The 16,118-nt window shown below is 46.8% G+C and overlaps 1 protein-coding gene across 1 annotated transcript in view; it reads left to right on the top strand.

Moving 5' to 3' along the window:
• Ogfod3 (2-oxoglutarate and iron dependent oxygenase domain containing 3) overlaps positions 1-8,873 on the top strand; it is a 50,223-nt gene extending 41,350 nt beyond the window's left edge. The window contains exon 9 of the mRNA XM_012948142.2: positions 8,250-8,873. Coding sequence (XP_012803596.2) covers positions 8,250-8,386 — 137 coding nt within the window. The 3' untranslated portion in view covers positions 8,387-8,873. The remainder of the gene's footprint in view (positions 1-8,249) is intronic.
• Positions 8,874-16,118: the final 7,245 nt, after the last annotated feature.

Below are 16,118 nucleotides of genomic sequence, written 5' to 3'. Positions count from 1 at the left end.
TCCCTCCCTCCCCCTCACACTTTCCCCTTTGAAATTCCATTCTCCATCATATTACCTCCCCATCACAATCATTGTACTTACATATATACAATATCAACCTATTAAGTACCCTCCTCCCATCCTTTCTCTTCCCTTTATGTCTCTAAAGGCTTATTTTTGTTGTTGTTGTTTGTAACTTTAAAAAATGTTTTTATTTAATTGCAAGCAGAGAGAAAGAGACAGGGAGACAGACAGAAAGAGAGAATGGGTGGAACAGGGCCTCTAGCTGTTGCAAGCCAACTCCAGATGCATGTGCCACTTTGTATATCTGGCTTTACATGGGCGCTGGGGAATCAAACTTGAGTCATAAGGTTTTGCAGGTAAGCACCTTAATTGCTGATCCATCTCTCCAGCCCCACTTTTAAACTTTTAATTATTTGCTTTTGAACATTTTCATCATAATAAATGTCTTGGTAGACATTTTGTATCATGATCCTTCAGGTAACTAAAATTCCATGTCTCATGTATGCATACCTATGGGGTAATGTGTGTCTCAGTTTAGTTATAATTTTGCGTGTTTCACATATCAGACTCAAATCTGGTGTGTTCAGTTAAGGATCATGTGATTTTACTTTCTTTTTTATTTATATAATTTTAAACATTGACTTATTTCCAACTACTTTTTTATGTTTTATTTTATCTATTTATTTGAGAGAGAGAAAGAGACAGAGGGAGGGAGGGAGAGAGAATGGGTGTGCCAGGTCATCCAGCCATTGCAAACGAGCTCCAGACACAAGCGCCACTTTGTGCATTGAATTGAACCTGGGTTCTTTGGCTTTGCAGGCAAGCATCTTAACCACTAAGCCATTTCTCCAGCCCTGATTTCACTTTACAAGACAAGTAGGACCACACCGATTAGCAATTGGCAGTCTTTATTGTGAATGGCAAGGGCCAGGTTTTTTGGCAAAGAAACTTTATAGAGAAAGGGACAGGGTCTTGTGTTTGGGCATCCACAGGCCTACCCTTATGTTCAGTGACTCCCTATAAGAACTCAGAATTCATAATCAGCAGAGCTGTTTACACCTAAAATTCATTGTAAAGTTCATTAGGAATTTCAACCCATCAAGGGAAGAAGCCGTGGGCAGTTTCCTTCCCTTCCTTCTCCACGAATCCCAATCCTGGCAACACATGAGACACACACATGGGGTGCTGCTGACTAGGGTGCTCAATGAACCTTGGTGTCCAGGGTTTTTATTGGAGGATGGTCAGGTAGGCATGGCTGGTCTCTGTGTGGCTGACCTCAGTCTCCAGCCCTTTGAGACTGGGCTCATTCCACGTGGCCCTGGGCCCAGCCATAAATCACACTGTTGGCTAGACTACATGGCGGGGCCCACAGCCTAGGTCAGCAAAGACTGCTGTCAGACAGGATGCTCCTGGCTCAGAGGTCACCTCCCAGGAGGGCAGAGGGCCAGGCTTTTCTTTGGAATGAACAAGGGTATGGTCAGTTAACCCTTTCCTGCCCCATCAACATGCTGTGGCCTCAGAACATCTTTAAAGTCAGCTCTTCTGGATTCCAGTGAGGCCTTTGTGTCACCTGTCACTCAGAGACTTTAATTGCATGGGGTGGTGACATGCAGGAATACAGAAATCAGAGTCGTTTTGTGAGGTGTCACTTGCTGAACTCAGTCCTGCTTTAAAGAAAGGAGTGACCTTGACAAGGTTCACTAGCAAAAGTGGATGTCACACATCCATCTCTGAGAACTGGGGCAGCTCTGGCTCACAGAACAAGGGGCAGAAGCGCTCCTGGACATCAGATCCTTCTCAGCCTATCTTTGTCTCTGCTCTGGGGCTGACTTTATAGTTCTGGTATCAAGGGTCCTGCCATTTTGTGACGCCACAGACTCTCCCGGCATATCTGTCATCTTAATGACTTGAACTTTTTTTTTTTTTTGTTTGTTTTTTGAGGTAATGTCTCATTCTAGCCCAGGCTGACCTGGAATTCACTCTGTAGTCTCAGGCTGGCCTTGAACTCACAGTGCTCCTCCTACCTTTGCCTCCTGAGTGCTGGGATTAAAGGTGTGCCCTACCATGCCCAGTCCAATTTGGACTTTTGATCTGTCAGAGTAAATTAGAGTTCATTACAAGTAAACAGTCTGTTCTATCCTGAGTTATCTGTGAATTAGCACTGTCTTTTGGTATGCTAGAGTTAGTCAGGACATTGACTGTTTCCCTTATCACATGGTGAGATACATTGTAGCTCCAGAGACCTAAGAGATGTGTCTGTCTCCTGGGCACGACTGGATACTACAAGCTGAGCCCCCAGTCAACTGGCCATCTCCCAGGCACCTGTCACAGGAGAGGCTGCAGCTCTGGTCACAGCAAAACGTTCCTGTCCTGCACAAGTGGCATGGGGAAGCTAGTACCTCACACATGGGGCAGTGCTATAGCCCTGTGCCCTGTTGAGTTGAGCTCCTGCCAGTCAGGTTAGATTTAATAGATGAATAGCTGGAGAGTTGTTTTGTTTGATATTTAGATACAATTGGAGGAAAATGCTATAGTGAATTCACCATCTCTGACTCCATGGTCTCCTCATCACCAGTTTGCTATATGTTTGGGAAGGCTCTGGCCTTACTCCACCAAAACATGGTATAGCTATGTTTCTGAACATGTTCTTATTTTTTTAAAATTTTTTTGTTCATTTTTATTTATTCATTTGAGTGTGACAGAGAGAGAGAGAGAGACATACACAGAAAGAGAGAGAAAGAGAGAATGGGCATGCCAGGGCTTCCAGCCACTGCTAACGAACTCCAGACACATGTGCCCACTTGTGTATCTGGCTAACGTGGGTCTGGGGAATCGAGCCTCGAGCCAGGGTCCTTAGGCTTCACAGGCAAGCGCTTAACCACTAAGCCATCTCTCCAGCCCTGAACATGTTCTTATTTTGCTTTCTTTTTTACTTGTGGTACTGCAGATGGACTCAGGAGCTCATGCATCAAATCATAACGCTACTATCGAGTTTGTTGTCTTTGGTTTTGAGACAGGGACTCACTATGTAACCCAGGTTGGCTTAGAACTCCTAGTCCTTCAGCATAAGTCCCTCTAGTGCTAGGTTCACAGCTGTATACCACTATACCTAGAGCTCCTCTTTTTTTTTTTTTTTTTTTTTTTCTGAGATAGGGTCTTCCTCTAGCTCAGGCTGACCTGGAATTCACTATGTAGTCTCCGGATGGCCTCGAATTCTCAGTGATCCTCCTACTTCTGCCTCCTGAGTGCTGTGATTAAAGGTGTGTGCCACCACGCTTGGCTTATTATATTAAATATATATTTATTGGGCTGGAGATATGGCTTAGCAGCTAAGGCACTTGTGTTCAAAGCCAAAAGGACCCAGGTTTGACTCCCCAGGATCCACATAAGCCAGAACTCACAGTGATCATCCTACTTCTGCCTCTCAAGTGCTGGGATTAAAGGCATGTACTACCATGCCCGGCTCTCTCTCTTTCTTTTTAAACATATTTTTTAGGGCTGGAGGGATGGCTTAGCAGTTAAGGCATTTGCCTGCAAAGACAAAGGATCCAGGTTTGATTCCCCAGGACCCATGTTAGCCAGATGCACAAGGGGCACACACATCTGGAGTTTGTTAGCAGTGGCTAGAGGCCCTGGCATGCCCATTCTCTGACCCTCTTTCTCTGTCAAATAAATAAAAAATTTTTTTAAATAAATAAAAAATATTCTTATTTGTTTATCTATAAGCAGAGAGAGAGATAGAAAGAATGGGCACACCAGGGCCTCTAGTCACTGTGCATATGGCTTTGTATGGGTACTGGGGAATTGAACCCAGGTCATCAGGCTTTGTAGCCAAGCGCTTTAACTGCTGAACCATGTCTCCAGCCCTCTTCCTCCAGATACATGCATCTGGAATTCATTGCAGTAGCTGGAGGCCCTGGCACACCCATTCTCCAGTTTCTCTACCTGCCTATTTCTGTATCTCTCTCTCTCAAATAATAACAATAAAATAATAAAAATATATTTAGTTAGTTATTTGCAAGAAGAGAGGCATAGAGAGAAGAGAGACACACAGAATGAGACAGAAGAAAAAGATATATACCTATACACACACACACACACAGAATATGAATGAGAATGGGCGTGCCAGGGCCTCAAGCAACTGCAAATGAACTCCAGATGCATGCACTACCTTGTGCATCTGGTTTACATGGGTCCTGAGGAATTGAACCTGGGGTCCTTAGGCTTTGCAGGCAGGCACCTTAACTACTAAGCCATCTCTCCAACCCTGTTGCTGGTTTTTTTTTAATATTTTTTTCAATTTATTTGCAAGTAGAGACAAAGAATGAGAGGGAGAGAGAATGGGTGCAGCAGGGCATTTTGCCACTGCAAACTCCAGATACGTGTACCACATTGTGCATCTGGTTTTATGTGGGTACTGGGCAATCAAACACAGGCCATCAGGCTTTGCAAGCAAATGTCTTTAATCATTAACCCATCTCTTTAGCCCCATTTTTGTTTTTGTTTTTAGTTTTATTTATTTGCACATGTGTATGTGTGTGTGTGGTGCACTAGGACCTCTTGTTACAGCAAGCATCTGGAGTTTGATTACAGTGGATGGAGGCCCTGGCATGTCAATGTTTTCTCTCCTCTCCCTCTCTCTCTCTTGCTTTCTTTCATAAAAAGCCCAGTCCATTGGGCTTGCCTCAAAAAATATTTACTTATTTGAGAGAGACAGAGAGAGGGGGAGAGAGAGATTGATTGATTGATTATGGGTACACCAAGGCATCTTACTGCTGCAAATGAACTCCAGAGTGCCACTTCATGTGTCTGGTTTTGTGTGAGTACTGGGGAATTGAACCAGGGTCAGTAGGCTTTGCAAACAAACACCTTTAACCACTGAGCCATGTCCTCAGCCTTCATAGTCTTTTTTAAAGATTTTTTTTTTTAAACTGGATATTAAGTTCTGTATTGAGGGGAATGAGAAGATGGCTTAGCATTTAAAAGCACTTGTTTGTAAAACCTGTCAACCTGGGCTCAATTCACTAGCCACCCATATAAGTTGTCCTCAAAAAGTAGTGCAAGTGGGCTGGAGAGATGGCTTAGTAGCTAAGCACTTGCCTGTGAAGCCTAAGGACCCTGATTCAAGGCTTGATTCCCCAGGAGCCACGTAAGCCAGATGCACAAGGAGGGACATGCATCTGGAGTTCGTTTGCAGTGGCTGGAGGCCCTGGCATGCCCATTCTCTCTCTTCCTTTCTCTAACTGCCTCTTTCTTTCTCTGTCTGAGGCTCTCAAATAAATAAAAATAAACAAAAAAATTTAAAAGTAGTGCAAGTATCTGGTGTTTGTTTACAGCAGTCCTGGCATACCCACATTATCTCTTTCTCTAATAAGTAAATAAAAATATTTTTGAAAATAAGAATTGGGCTGGAGAGATGGCTTAGTGGTTAAGGCACTTGCCTCCAAAGCCAAAGGAACAAGGTTCAATTCCCAGGACCCTTGTAAGCCAGATGCACAAGGTGGCACATGCATCTGGAGTTCATTTGCAGCGGCTCGAGACCCTGGTGTGCCCATTCTCTCTGTCTCTTTCCCTCTCTCTCTCTTTCAAATAAATAAAAAAGAAGAATTGGGGTAAGAGATAAGAGGAGTGTATAATGAAGCAGTCCTAGTCAGGTGTAGTCTGGGTGGTTCTTGTTTCAGTTGTGGTTCTGCAAAGTAGTCTTAAATTGTTATCACTTTAGACATTCTGGATGTTAGGAGATGTCCACATTCTCTTTGAATACAACCTTGTACTCATGGGTGATTGCCTTCATCTGGGTTGTGGTCTGTCTACAAGGCTCTGATGTTTCTGGAATCCAAGGTGACTGCAAGATTAGGTTAGCAACTTTTCTCTGTCCTTTAGCCTTGAAAGGGGATGAGCCAGGTTAGATAGACAGACACTCATTAGTGATTACATAACTGCAGAGTCAAGCAGGAGTCCCCAAGGTAAAGGAGACAGGTAAAATGAAGACAGAGAGGACAGGATTCATCCTCCTCTCTTACCTGTGGGCCCAAGAGAAGCCACTGCTCTTTAGTAAAAGTAGCTCGTAAGTGCCTAATAAGGTACTGCATCTTGTCATGGTAGAGAGGGTATCACATGGCTGCACCTGACTTTTGTCACACAGCAGATGATTTCCTAAGCCCAGGAGGCCCCAAGATCTTTGCTGTGCATGTCTGCATGTAAGATGTGTAGAAACATGGGACGCATAGGGACTGAATGGTGGCACGCAGTGAGAAATATCTGTCACCTTAAGAGAGCAGTGAGGGTGGACAGTGTGGGGTGGGCTGAGGGTCTCAGGTGCCTCAGCCATTGGGTTCCACTGCACTGGGCCCAGGCTGCTTGTTCCAATATCTTGGGTTTGATTACAACAGGAAGTAAGCAAGGACAAAATGTCCTTTAAAAACATGAGCCCAGCAAATGTAGTGACTTCACTCACCTCAGAAAGCCTGACCCTTCATACCCAGATGCATGACTGGTGCAGGAGGAAGGAAGGGCCACTTCACCAGCTCCAAGAGTCCTTGGCTATAACTCTTACCATTGCATACTTGGTTTCTCTGCTCCAGGCTTCATATGGCTCTCCCAGTAGGGTCCAGTGCACATGGATGGTCTTTATTCCCTTTCTAGTTCCAAATAGAAAGGAAAGAAGTTTCACAGCTAGCCTGAAGGGACATGGGACCTTCATGGGACACTGGGAGCCAGGCTGTGTGGCGGGTATGGTGCCCTCCTCATGACTTCACAAGGTTGAGTGCAAATAATTAGCAGCAAATACTGTTCAAGTGTATGCATGCCCAGCTAGATGTCCAGGCAAATAAGCAGAGAATTCTCATGGAACAGGGATCTGGAAGGGCTCTGGAGCCCAGGGCATCTCACCCAAAGCTGCCTTGGGAAGAGTTGCTGAGTGGGAGGGTTAGATTTCTGCGTGGGTGGGGCAGCTTTTGCTTCACAGGTCCCCGTCTTGACATGCCTCTCTGAGTTGTCAGCATGCCCTCTTCACCCTCCATGATTCTTTTTTTTTTCTTCTTCTTTTTTTTTTTTTTTTTTTTTTTTTTTTTGTTTTTTTGAGGTAGGGTTTCACTCTAGCTCAGGCTGACCTGGAATTCACTAGGTAGTCTCAGGGTGGCCTCTAACTCTTGTCGATTCTCCTGCCTCTGCCTTCCGGGTGCTGCAATGAAAGGTGTGTGCCATCACGCCTGGCTCTCCATGATTGTTTTTGAAAAATATACTTTAAAATATTTTTTGAGGTAGTCCAGGCTGACCTGGAAAAAATTATTTATAAGACTGAAGAGATGGCTTAGCAGTTATGGCACTTGCCTGTAAAGCCAAAGGATCCAGAGTTGATTCCCCAAGATGCGTGTAAGCCAGATGCACAAGGTGGTGCATGTGTCTAGAGTTCATTTGCAGTGGCTGGTGGTACTTATTCACCCATTCTCTCTCTCTGTCTCCCTCTCTGTCTCTCTCTCTGCCTCTTTCTTTTGTTCTCTCAAATAAAGAAATGAAAATAAAATATTTTATTTGCAAGGAGAGAGAAACGGAGAGAGAGAGAGAATGGGCACACCAGGGCCTCTAGCCACTGCAAAGGTACTCCAGATACATGTACCACTTTGTGCATCTGGCTTTATGTGGGTACTGGGGAATCAAACCTGGATCATTGTGCTTTGCAGGCAAGTGCCTTTACCGCTGAGCTGTCTCTCCAGCCTTCGTGACTTTTTTTCCCCTAAATATTTATTTGCAAGCAGAGAGAGAGTGTGAAGAAAGAGAGGCAGGGGAGGGGGAGAGAATGGCACACCAGGACCTCCAACCACTGCAGACAAACTCCAGATGCATGTGCTAGTGCATCTGGCTTTACATGGGAACTGAGCTTTGCAGGCAAGTGCCTTAACCGTTAAGCCATCTTTCCAGCCCACGATCAGCTTTTATTTTCTGTCATATCTGGTAGACTGCCAGGGAGCCTCAGGTCCATATTTGCAGCTCCTTCCTCTGCCCTCCCCATTACAAAGAGCCTCTAGTAGCTGGGAGGCCTAGGGGTACTCATGCTTCTGTGGGGGGACCTGAGCACTGCTGGCTTGGTTCTTCTGTTCCTCTGGTTTTTGTGGCAACACTTGTGGGGTCAGGAGCATTCCCCAGCTCATCCAGTGCTGTTTTATTGATTGCTGTGTTCCCTGAAGCCCCACCCCCACCAGCTATGTGTGTGCTGTGTACATCAACTCTCTTTTCCCTCTCTCCAGGTCGGGTCTCCTTCTTCACCTCAGGGTCTGAGAACCTGCATCGGGTAGAGAAGGTACTCTGGGGTACCCGCTATGCCATCACCATCGCTTTCACCTGCAACCCTGACCATGGCATTGAGGACCCAGTGCTCACATAGCTGGCTGGACCAGGCCCTGAGGACCATCTGGAGACCAGTTCATGGTATCCTCATGTAGGATGCAGCCCTGTTGAAGGTGGTGCTACTGGGCCATGTTGAATGTGTGCCTGTCCCTTCCATTTCAGCCCATTGCCACTGCACAGAGTGCCTTATGAATTACCCTGACTTGATTTGCTAATGTTTTAATCTTTTCATCCGTGAGTAAATTAAGGAAAGAGCTCTTTCCTCAGAGCTCCATACAATGCTCTGGGTGGTGCTCATGGTGGCTGCAGACCTCCTTCTGGAGGGACCGCCACATCAGTGAGAAAAACTCACTGTCAGCAGAGTCCATCACCTCACCCTGACCACATTTTTTAAAATTTAAATTTTTCTTAACTTTTTATTGACAATTTTAATAAGTATAGACAATAATCTATGATAATCCCTCCAACCACCCCAATTCCCCCCCAAACCGCCCTTCATTAAAACCCTTCATCTTTCTAATTAATCTCTCTTCTATTTTGATGTCATCATTTTTTTTCCTCCTTTTGTGCAAGTCTTGTGTAGATAGTGTGAGGCTCTGTGATGTCATGAATATCAAGGCCATTTTGTGTCTGGAAAACAGTATTGTTACCAGTCCTCCCCTTCCTTTGGCTCTTGCATTCTTTCTGCCACCTCTTCTGTAATGGTCCCTGAGCCTGGGAAAGTGGGATAGAGACATCTCATTTAGTGCTGAATGTTCTACTATTTCTTCCCAGCATTATGTTGAGTTTTGAGTCACTCCAGTGGTCACTGCCATCTGAAAAGAGAAGCTTCTCTAACCAAAAAGTGAGAAAAGCTGGCCATGGTATGGTAGGCCTTTAATCCCAGCACTTGGGAGGCAGAGGTAGGAGGATTGATGTGAGTTTGAGGTCAGCCTGGGACTATCATAGTGAGTTCCAAGTCAGCCTGGGCTATAGTGAGATCCCACCTCAAAAAAGTTGGCTGGTGGTGGGGCGGGTGGGGGGGGGGACTGGAGATAAGGCTCAGTGGTTAAGGTGCTTGCTTGAAAAGCCTAACAACACAAGTTCAACTCCCCAGTACCCACATAAAGCCAGATGCACAAAGTTGTGCATGCATCTGGAGTTTGTTTGCAGTGGCAGGAGCCCCTGGTGTGTCCATTCTCATTCTCTCTCTTTCCTTGCAAATAAATAAATAAAATATCTTTAATAAAAATATAATAAAGGTGGGTGTAGTGGTGCACGACTTTAATCCCAGCACTTGGGAAGCAGAGGTAGGAGGATTGCTGTGAGTTCAAGGCCACCCTGAGACTCCATAGTGAATTCCAGATCAGCCTAGGCTAGAGTGAGACCCTACCTCAAAAAAATAAAATAAATAAAAATAATAAAACAAGGGGTGGAGAGATGGCTTGGCAGTTAAGGCAGCTTGCCGGCAAAGCCAAAGGACCCAGGTTTGATTCCCCATGACTTATGTAAGCCTGATACATAAGGAGGCATATGCATCCAGAATTCATTAGCAGTAGCTAGAAGCCCGGCACAACCATTTGGGCCTCTAGTCCAATCAGAGAGCAGTTTCCTCCATAACAGACATGCCACCATTGTACCTGTTGGCACATTTGGCCTGGCTTGACCACATTTTTTTGTTTTTGTTCTTGAGGTAGGGTCTCACTCTAGACTGGGCTGACCTGGAACTCACTATGTAGTCTCAGGCTGGTCTCAAACTCACAGAAATTCTCTTACCTCTGTCTCCAGAGTGCTGGGATTAAAGGTTGTGCCTAGTTTGGGCCCCATTTTGAAACCACATGGCTCACCAGCCAGCAGACTGGGTAGGGATCACAAAAAAGTGTGTGGACACAGGATTGGAAATGGCAATACTTTGGAGGCTTTAGCAGGCAGCAGTTATGGAAGGTATAATGGCTTCTTTCAGGAAGGAGCACAATGTGTGCCTTTGAGGTGGGTGGTAATGGCACATCCTATGAGAACCAGTCTGTGTACCTCAGTCTTGTGCTAGGCCCTGCCTATCACCAGAAGTGTCCCCAATAAGTTCAAGTATTTCTCTACCAAGGAAGGTCTTAACATTGTCCCCAGCTCCCATGGCCCTAGCAGGTATGCTTATCCCCTTCTAATCCTGGCATCACCCCTTCCTTTCATATTAGAGCAATAGTAAGAGAAGAGGAGCTGATACTTTGGGCCTGGACTCTAGGGGCACATCTTTTAGCCCAGACTCCACCAGGTCAGCTGTAGGCAAACAGTTGTCCCTTAAGGCCACGCTTCCAGGAGAAGACTGACTTCCCCCACCATACCCATACAATCATAGCCTCAGGAATGTCTTGGGAACGACACTGTCCTGTCCATTCTGACCCAAGCTTCATGGTTAAGAGTGGCCAGAGCTAACCTCCTCTGCCTAGGCAGCACAGTACATGGACATATAGCTGAGGCAGGTGCCCTTGATGCTGGAAGAGGCAGCTACTCTTGATCTCCAGAACCAAGTCTCTAGAACATGGGTACTCTGTGGTAATGAAGCTAATTTGTTTTATGAGGCAAGGGGGAGAATGAGTGGACATGTGGCCAAATGAGGTGTGAGGAGATCTACAAATGGAGGACCCTGATTCTGCACCTCAGTTTGTCCCTCTTACACTGGTATCTATCTCAGGGAAGGGTGCCTCACCTCTGTTTTCTAGCAGGTTCCATGGTGGACAATATGTTGTGGGCAGGAATTCTGGGGTGCTTGCTGCCTCTTCTTGAGCAGATCATGGGGAAAGCTATGTTTTCATAGGAGGTTGCTGTGGGTCTGGGGAGGATGTGACCAAGTTCTGGCTGAGGGAAGAGGCTGACCCTTCAGGGCTGCTGCTTCGTTAGCCTGTCTGGTCAGTGCAACAGTTCCAAGCTTCCTGCATTTGTCATACTGTGGCTCTGCCCCTTGACTTTCCACTTGTGGTTAGGATAACCATGCCAGGTTCCTGCTGTGGGCCACATGGCAAGTGTTTCTGGCATCTCTTCCACAGTTAAAGCAAGGCTGGCCTCTGTAAGCCCACAGAGCCACTGTCTGCTTAGTAATAGCTACAGCTGTCCTGGTACTGAGGAGAAAGCAGCATTTGGGTGGGGACAGGCCAGGAGTTGGCTGAAGCCTTGGAGGTTTCTGGAAGCGTCACTGAGTTTCTGCTTCCTCAGCTAGAACCAAAGTTTGGGGTCAGACAACAACAGGCAGGGGACTGAGGTTGAGAAAGTGTGACCCTGTAGGTGTCCTGAAGGTTAAAGGGTGGGCATTTGAGGAGAGTGGCTGTGCCTTTGAGCAAGTGTCACCTATACAGCCACCATGAGGTGACACTTAAGACATCGTTGTCACATCTGTTGTACTACCCTCTGGGTTCTCTCAGGACAGGTGTAAACCCACTGATACTTCCTCCCTCAGTCTTTATAGCCAAGCTGATGTGAGCCACTTCTCAGCAACACTGAGAGTACCCAAGTCCTTTATATTCTGAAGTTACTGAAAGTTTGCACTGGGCATATACATGGAAACCAGATAGCAGAGCTTGGGAAGAATCAGCGCTGCAGCACTGCTTCTGAGTTGGCATCTTCATCCAGTGTCACACATGGATGGAGCCAATGAGCAGAAGATGAGTGACCCATGGATGTAGCATGGGTTATCCACCCTGCATGACACTTTCCATAGCACTATGGGCCTCAGACAAGGTTGTTTTCATCGTCATAGGACACTACCTGCTGCCTGTCTTGGAGGGGCTGGTTCATATAGAGAGTTGGGGATACTTTTGCTTGTCCCTAAAATGGAGACCAAGGACCTAAGACATCAGCATGTGGGTTCCCCTCACTTAGGCACCCTGCAGATCTCTAAGGACAGCACTGGGCTGCTGGAAAGTAGCCAAGTCGGTGGCCAGGCCATCCCATGTTTTAAGGGCTACCCCTCAAGCCCAGGTATGGCCAGGGTACTCAGGAAGACCCTCATCCTAGATCTCTGAGTTCTATCCATGGTCTTCCACATCCAGTCCTCACTGTGGAACTCAGGAAGTCCGAGTAGCTTTACCCAGCCCTCATAGCTTCCACACAGCATCTATCCAGGTGTCAACTAGCCTCCATACAGCCTCCATGAACCTCCATGAAGACTTCATGTGACATCCTCAATTTTTAGATCCTCCTGCCTCTGAAGCAGAGTCCAGCCCCATCTCCACAGCATCTCGAGAAACCAGATGCTTACAATAATATCAGGCCTCTTCCATTTCTTAATTCTTTATTTTCTATGAAGAACCTGCTACATTTGGCACCACTTTCTTTCCCAGGAAGGAGTCCCTGGAGGCATCTGTTTTTAATCTCTGTGGGTCTCCACCATGCCAAGCCACCCTACTTCCCCAGCTGTTCCAGTGGGTTTGGATCTGGGCTTTTTTTTTTTGATTTTTTTTTTTTTTTTGTTTTTTTGAGGTAGGGTCTCACTCCAGCCCAGGCTGACCCATCATTCACTATGTAGTCTCAGAGTGTCCTTAAACTAGTGGCCATCCACCTCTGCCTCCCAAGGGCTGGGATTAAAGGCATGTGCCACCATGCCTGGCTCTGGGCATCTTTTATGTCTCTTTCCAGTTATAGCCATATGAGAAGGGACACCAGCTGCTCCCTCTGTGGCCCTGGGCTCCCAGCTGTTGCTCTGTACCCTGCTTACTCTTGGGGTGCACACAACCATTAGCATACAGTACCTCATGCATGCAAGGGAGGGTCTGCAGTCTGTGGCCAACCCCCATAGAGGGCACCTGCCATGACTCAGCCCTGCCTTTCTACTTTCAACCCCTTTTGAGGCCTGGACAATCAGAGCAGAGGTGTTCAGGGCTGTCTCCTCACTCTGGAGAGAGTTGGTGGTGGTGGTGGTGGGGGGTCTCATAGAACTGCTGCTACACTGGATTGAGGCTATCCCCAGTGGACTTCCTCCACACTACTGGGTTCCTCACAGAAGCTCTCAGCACAGAAGGTCTTGACCTGCATCTCTACTTCAGGCTGTGTGCATGTTGCTTTCTCCATTAGCCCCCAGGCCCTGCCTCAGAGGAATCTTGCCAGCACTGACTGCCAGTGTACAGGGCCACCACCCTGGACAGCCATGGTGTCTCTGAATTTCACACTGTCACATAGTTTTAGGTTGAGACATGGGATCTGTCTGGACTTTCAATCATGCTGTGGGGTACCAGAAGCTGCAAAGGAAAGGGGAGCATCCCCACTGGCCAGTCAGAATGGATGCATTCCTGGATCATGGCCACCTGGACAGATGTTATCCCAGCCATTGCAGCATCTGGACAGTGTCCTTGCCAACACCTTGCAAAAACCTATTAGAACCTGGAACCTTCCTGGCTATATTCACTCTCAAGACTCTCACAGGGCCTGATATGGCCAACGCTGCCCCGTGGGCCCTCAGTCCCTCAGCTAAGAAGGCTTAATAGAAAAGATGACCTAGTATCAGGGTCATTTGAGGTTACTGAAGACCCTGAAAGAGGCAGATAGCCAGTGAGTCTATAAGGCCTGAAGGCACTGCATCTCAAAAAGCAATGTAGGGGAAAGAGGAGCCTCCCCAGGAGGCAACCTCTGGGCTAACTGGAGATAATGGAAGCATCCCAGGCTGTACTGGCAGGATAGGGAGGAAGAGGGCTCAGAGCACTGGACAGAGTCCTCAGGCCACTGATTGCTCTTCTTCACCTCCTGGTCTCAACACAGCCTCTATGTCCATGGCTTCAGAGAGACAAAGCAGTAAGACACCACTATGTAGCCTGTGCACCTATCTGTGGAGCCTGGTCAGTCTTGAGGGAACCAGCCTTCCCAACACCTCACGAAGTGGAGTTCTCACTGGTCTGGAAAGGACTGAGTTTAGAGCTGTCTGCCATTGGGTACTAGCAGCCTGGCTTCCTGAATACCCATTCACCCCTCAGATGTCTGGAATTCAAATGGAAAAACCTGCATGTGGTGAGGGGAAGTGCCTGGACTACCTAGGACTGCATACAGGAACCTTCCAGGGTGTGTGGGAGCCCAGGAACCCTTCTGTGATTGATCTCTTAATGCTGGATGCAGGTTTTGGATGGGGAAAATGCAGGTCTTTGTGAACCCACTCCTACTGTCCTTCTTGGCTAGGGCCACCTCATGCCACAGACACACTATCATCCCCACAATCCAGGTGTGTCCCTGTGATTCTCCTTTGATGTTCATAACAGAGCTCTTTGGATAGGTAAACAGTGGTTCCTGCTCATAGGTGATACTTTCCAAAAGACTTTATTTCTGGAAAGATCAGGAGTGCAGGGTACTTTGGGGTATGTGGCTCTCTCTGTTGATGAATGAATTGTATGGGTTTAGGAGCCCTGGGTGAGTACGTTCAAGCTATGAGATCATGTGTCCCTGCATTAGTGCACCCCACATAGCACGCTGGGCACTTCCCACCTTCTCCTATTTGGAACCATAGTCAGCCTGGGAGACGTGGCATCTACCCCCAAGCTAAGGCAGAGATTATCTGAAGCCAAAGTCAAGCCAAGTCAGGGCTGGAGGCAGACCAGCCTGTTGGCTGGGATAGGAGTGTGCCTGGTAAACCCATCATCCACCAGATGTTTGTTCCTAGGTGAGAAGCACACCACACAGAGACCAGCAGCCAGAGAGTAACAAAGCAGAAGAGGACTCCATGCCCAGGCATAGGTGAAGGCCTTGTCCAGATCAGAAAGGGGGATAGACAGGGTTCGGGACCTTCAAAGGCAGGAGGCACCCCATGGCCAGGTAACATGGGCCTAGACCTCAATGCTGAACTTACCAGCACAGCCTCTTGCATTTACCTCACTTCCTAAGGCAGCTGAGGATGGTGGAACATTCATAGGTATGAAGATCTGGGGAACCCTGAGAGGTACAGGGTCCTTGCTATTTTGTAAACTCTCAATATTTATCCTTTGGCCTAGCTGTTTGGGGTAATAGTGAAGGCCTTAGATAACATTTTTGTTTTGTTTTGGTTTTTAGTTTTTTCAAGGTAGAGTCTTACTCTAGTCCAGGCTGACCTCGAACTCACCATGATTCTCCCACTTCTCTCTGCCTCCTGAGTGCTGGAATTAAAGGCCTGTGCCACCATGCCTGGCAACATTTTTTATTTTAAAGCTCTGTGTATCTTCTAGGAGAAATTTGGAAAAGTCTCAAAATATAAAGTAAAAAGAAATTACCTAAAAAATGTCCCACCACAAGCTAACATTGCTGACATTTTAAAGCATCTCTGCCAAGTTTTTTTTTTTTGAGGGGGGGGCATATGTGTGCATACAATCTCACACATAGGCATATGTATACACACACGCACACACATGTCCACAAACCCCAGACTCTCATATACACCCACACACACATTTTTGTTTCAAATAAAGCTTGGGGAGGGGGGCTGGAGAGATGGCTTAGCGGTTAAGCACTTGCCTGTGAAGCCTAAAGACCCCGATTCAAGGCTCAATTCCCCAGGACCCATGTTAGCCAGATGCACAAGGGGGCCCACGCGTCTGGGGTTTGTTTGCAGTGGCTGGAGGCCCTGGCGTGCCCATTCTCTCTCTCTCTCTTTATCTGCCTCTTTCTCTCTCTCTGTCACTCTCAAATAAATAAAATAAAATAAAAAATATTTTAAAAAAAAAGCTTGGGGGAAGTTGGCAAAATGGTCCAACAGTTAAGTGTGCTTTCTGTATAAGTATAAGGGCCTGAGACCACAGAGTTTGAATGTCCAGAATCCATGTAAACAGCTGAGTTACAGTACTTTTTAA

Source organism: Jaculus jaculus, chromosome 9, assembly GCF_020740685.1.
Source record: "Jaculus jaculus isolate mJacJac1 chromosome 9, mJacJac1.mat.Y.cur, whole genome shotgun sequence".
In the NCBI taxonomy this organism is placed as follows: Eukaryota; Metazoa; Chordata; class Mammalia; order Rodentia; family Dipodidae; genus Jaculus; species Jaculus jaculus.
This window is presented reverse-complemented; position numbering and strand designations above follow the sequence as displayed.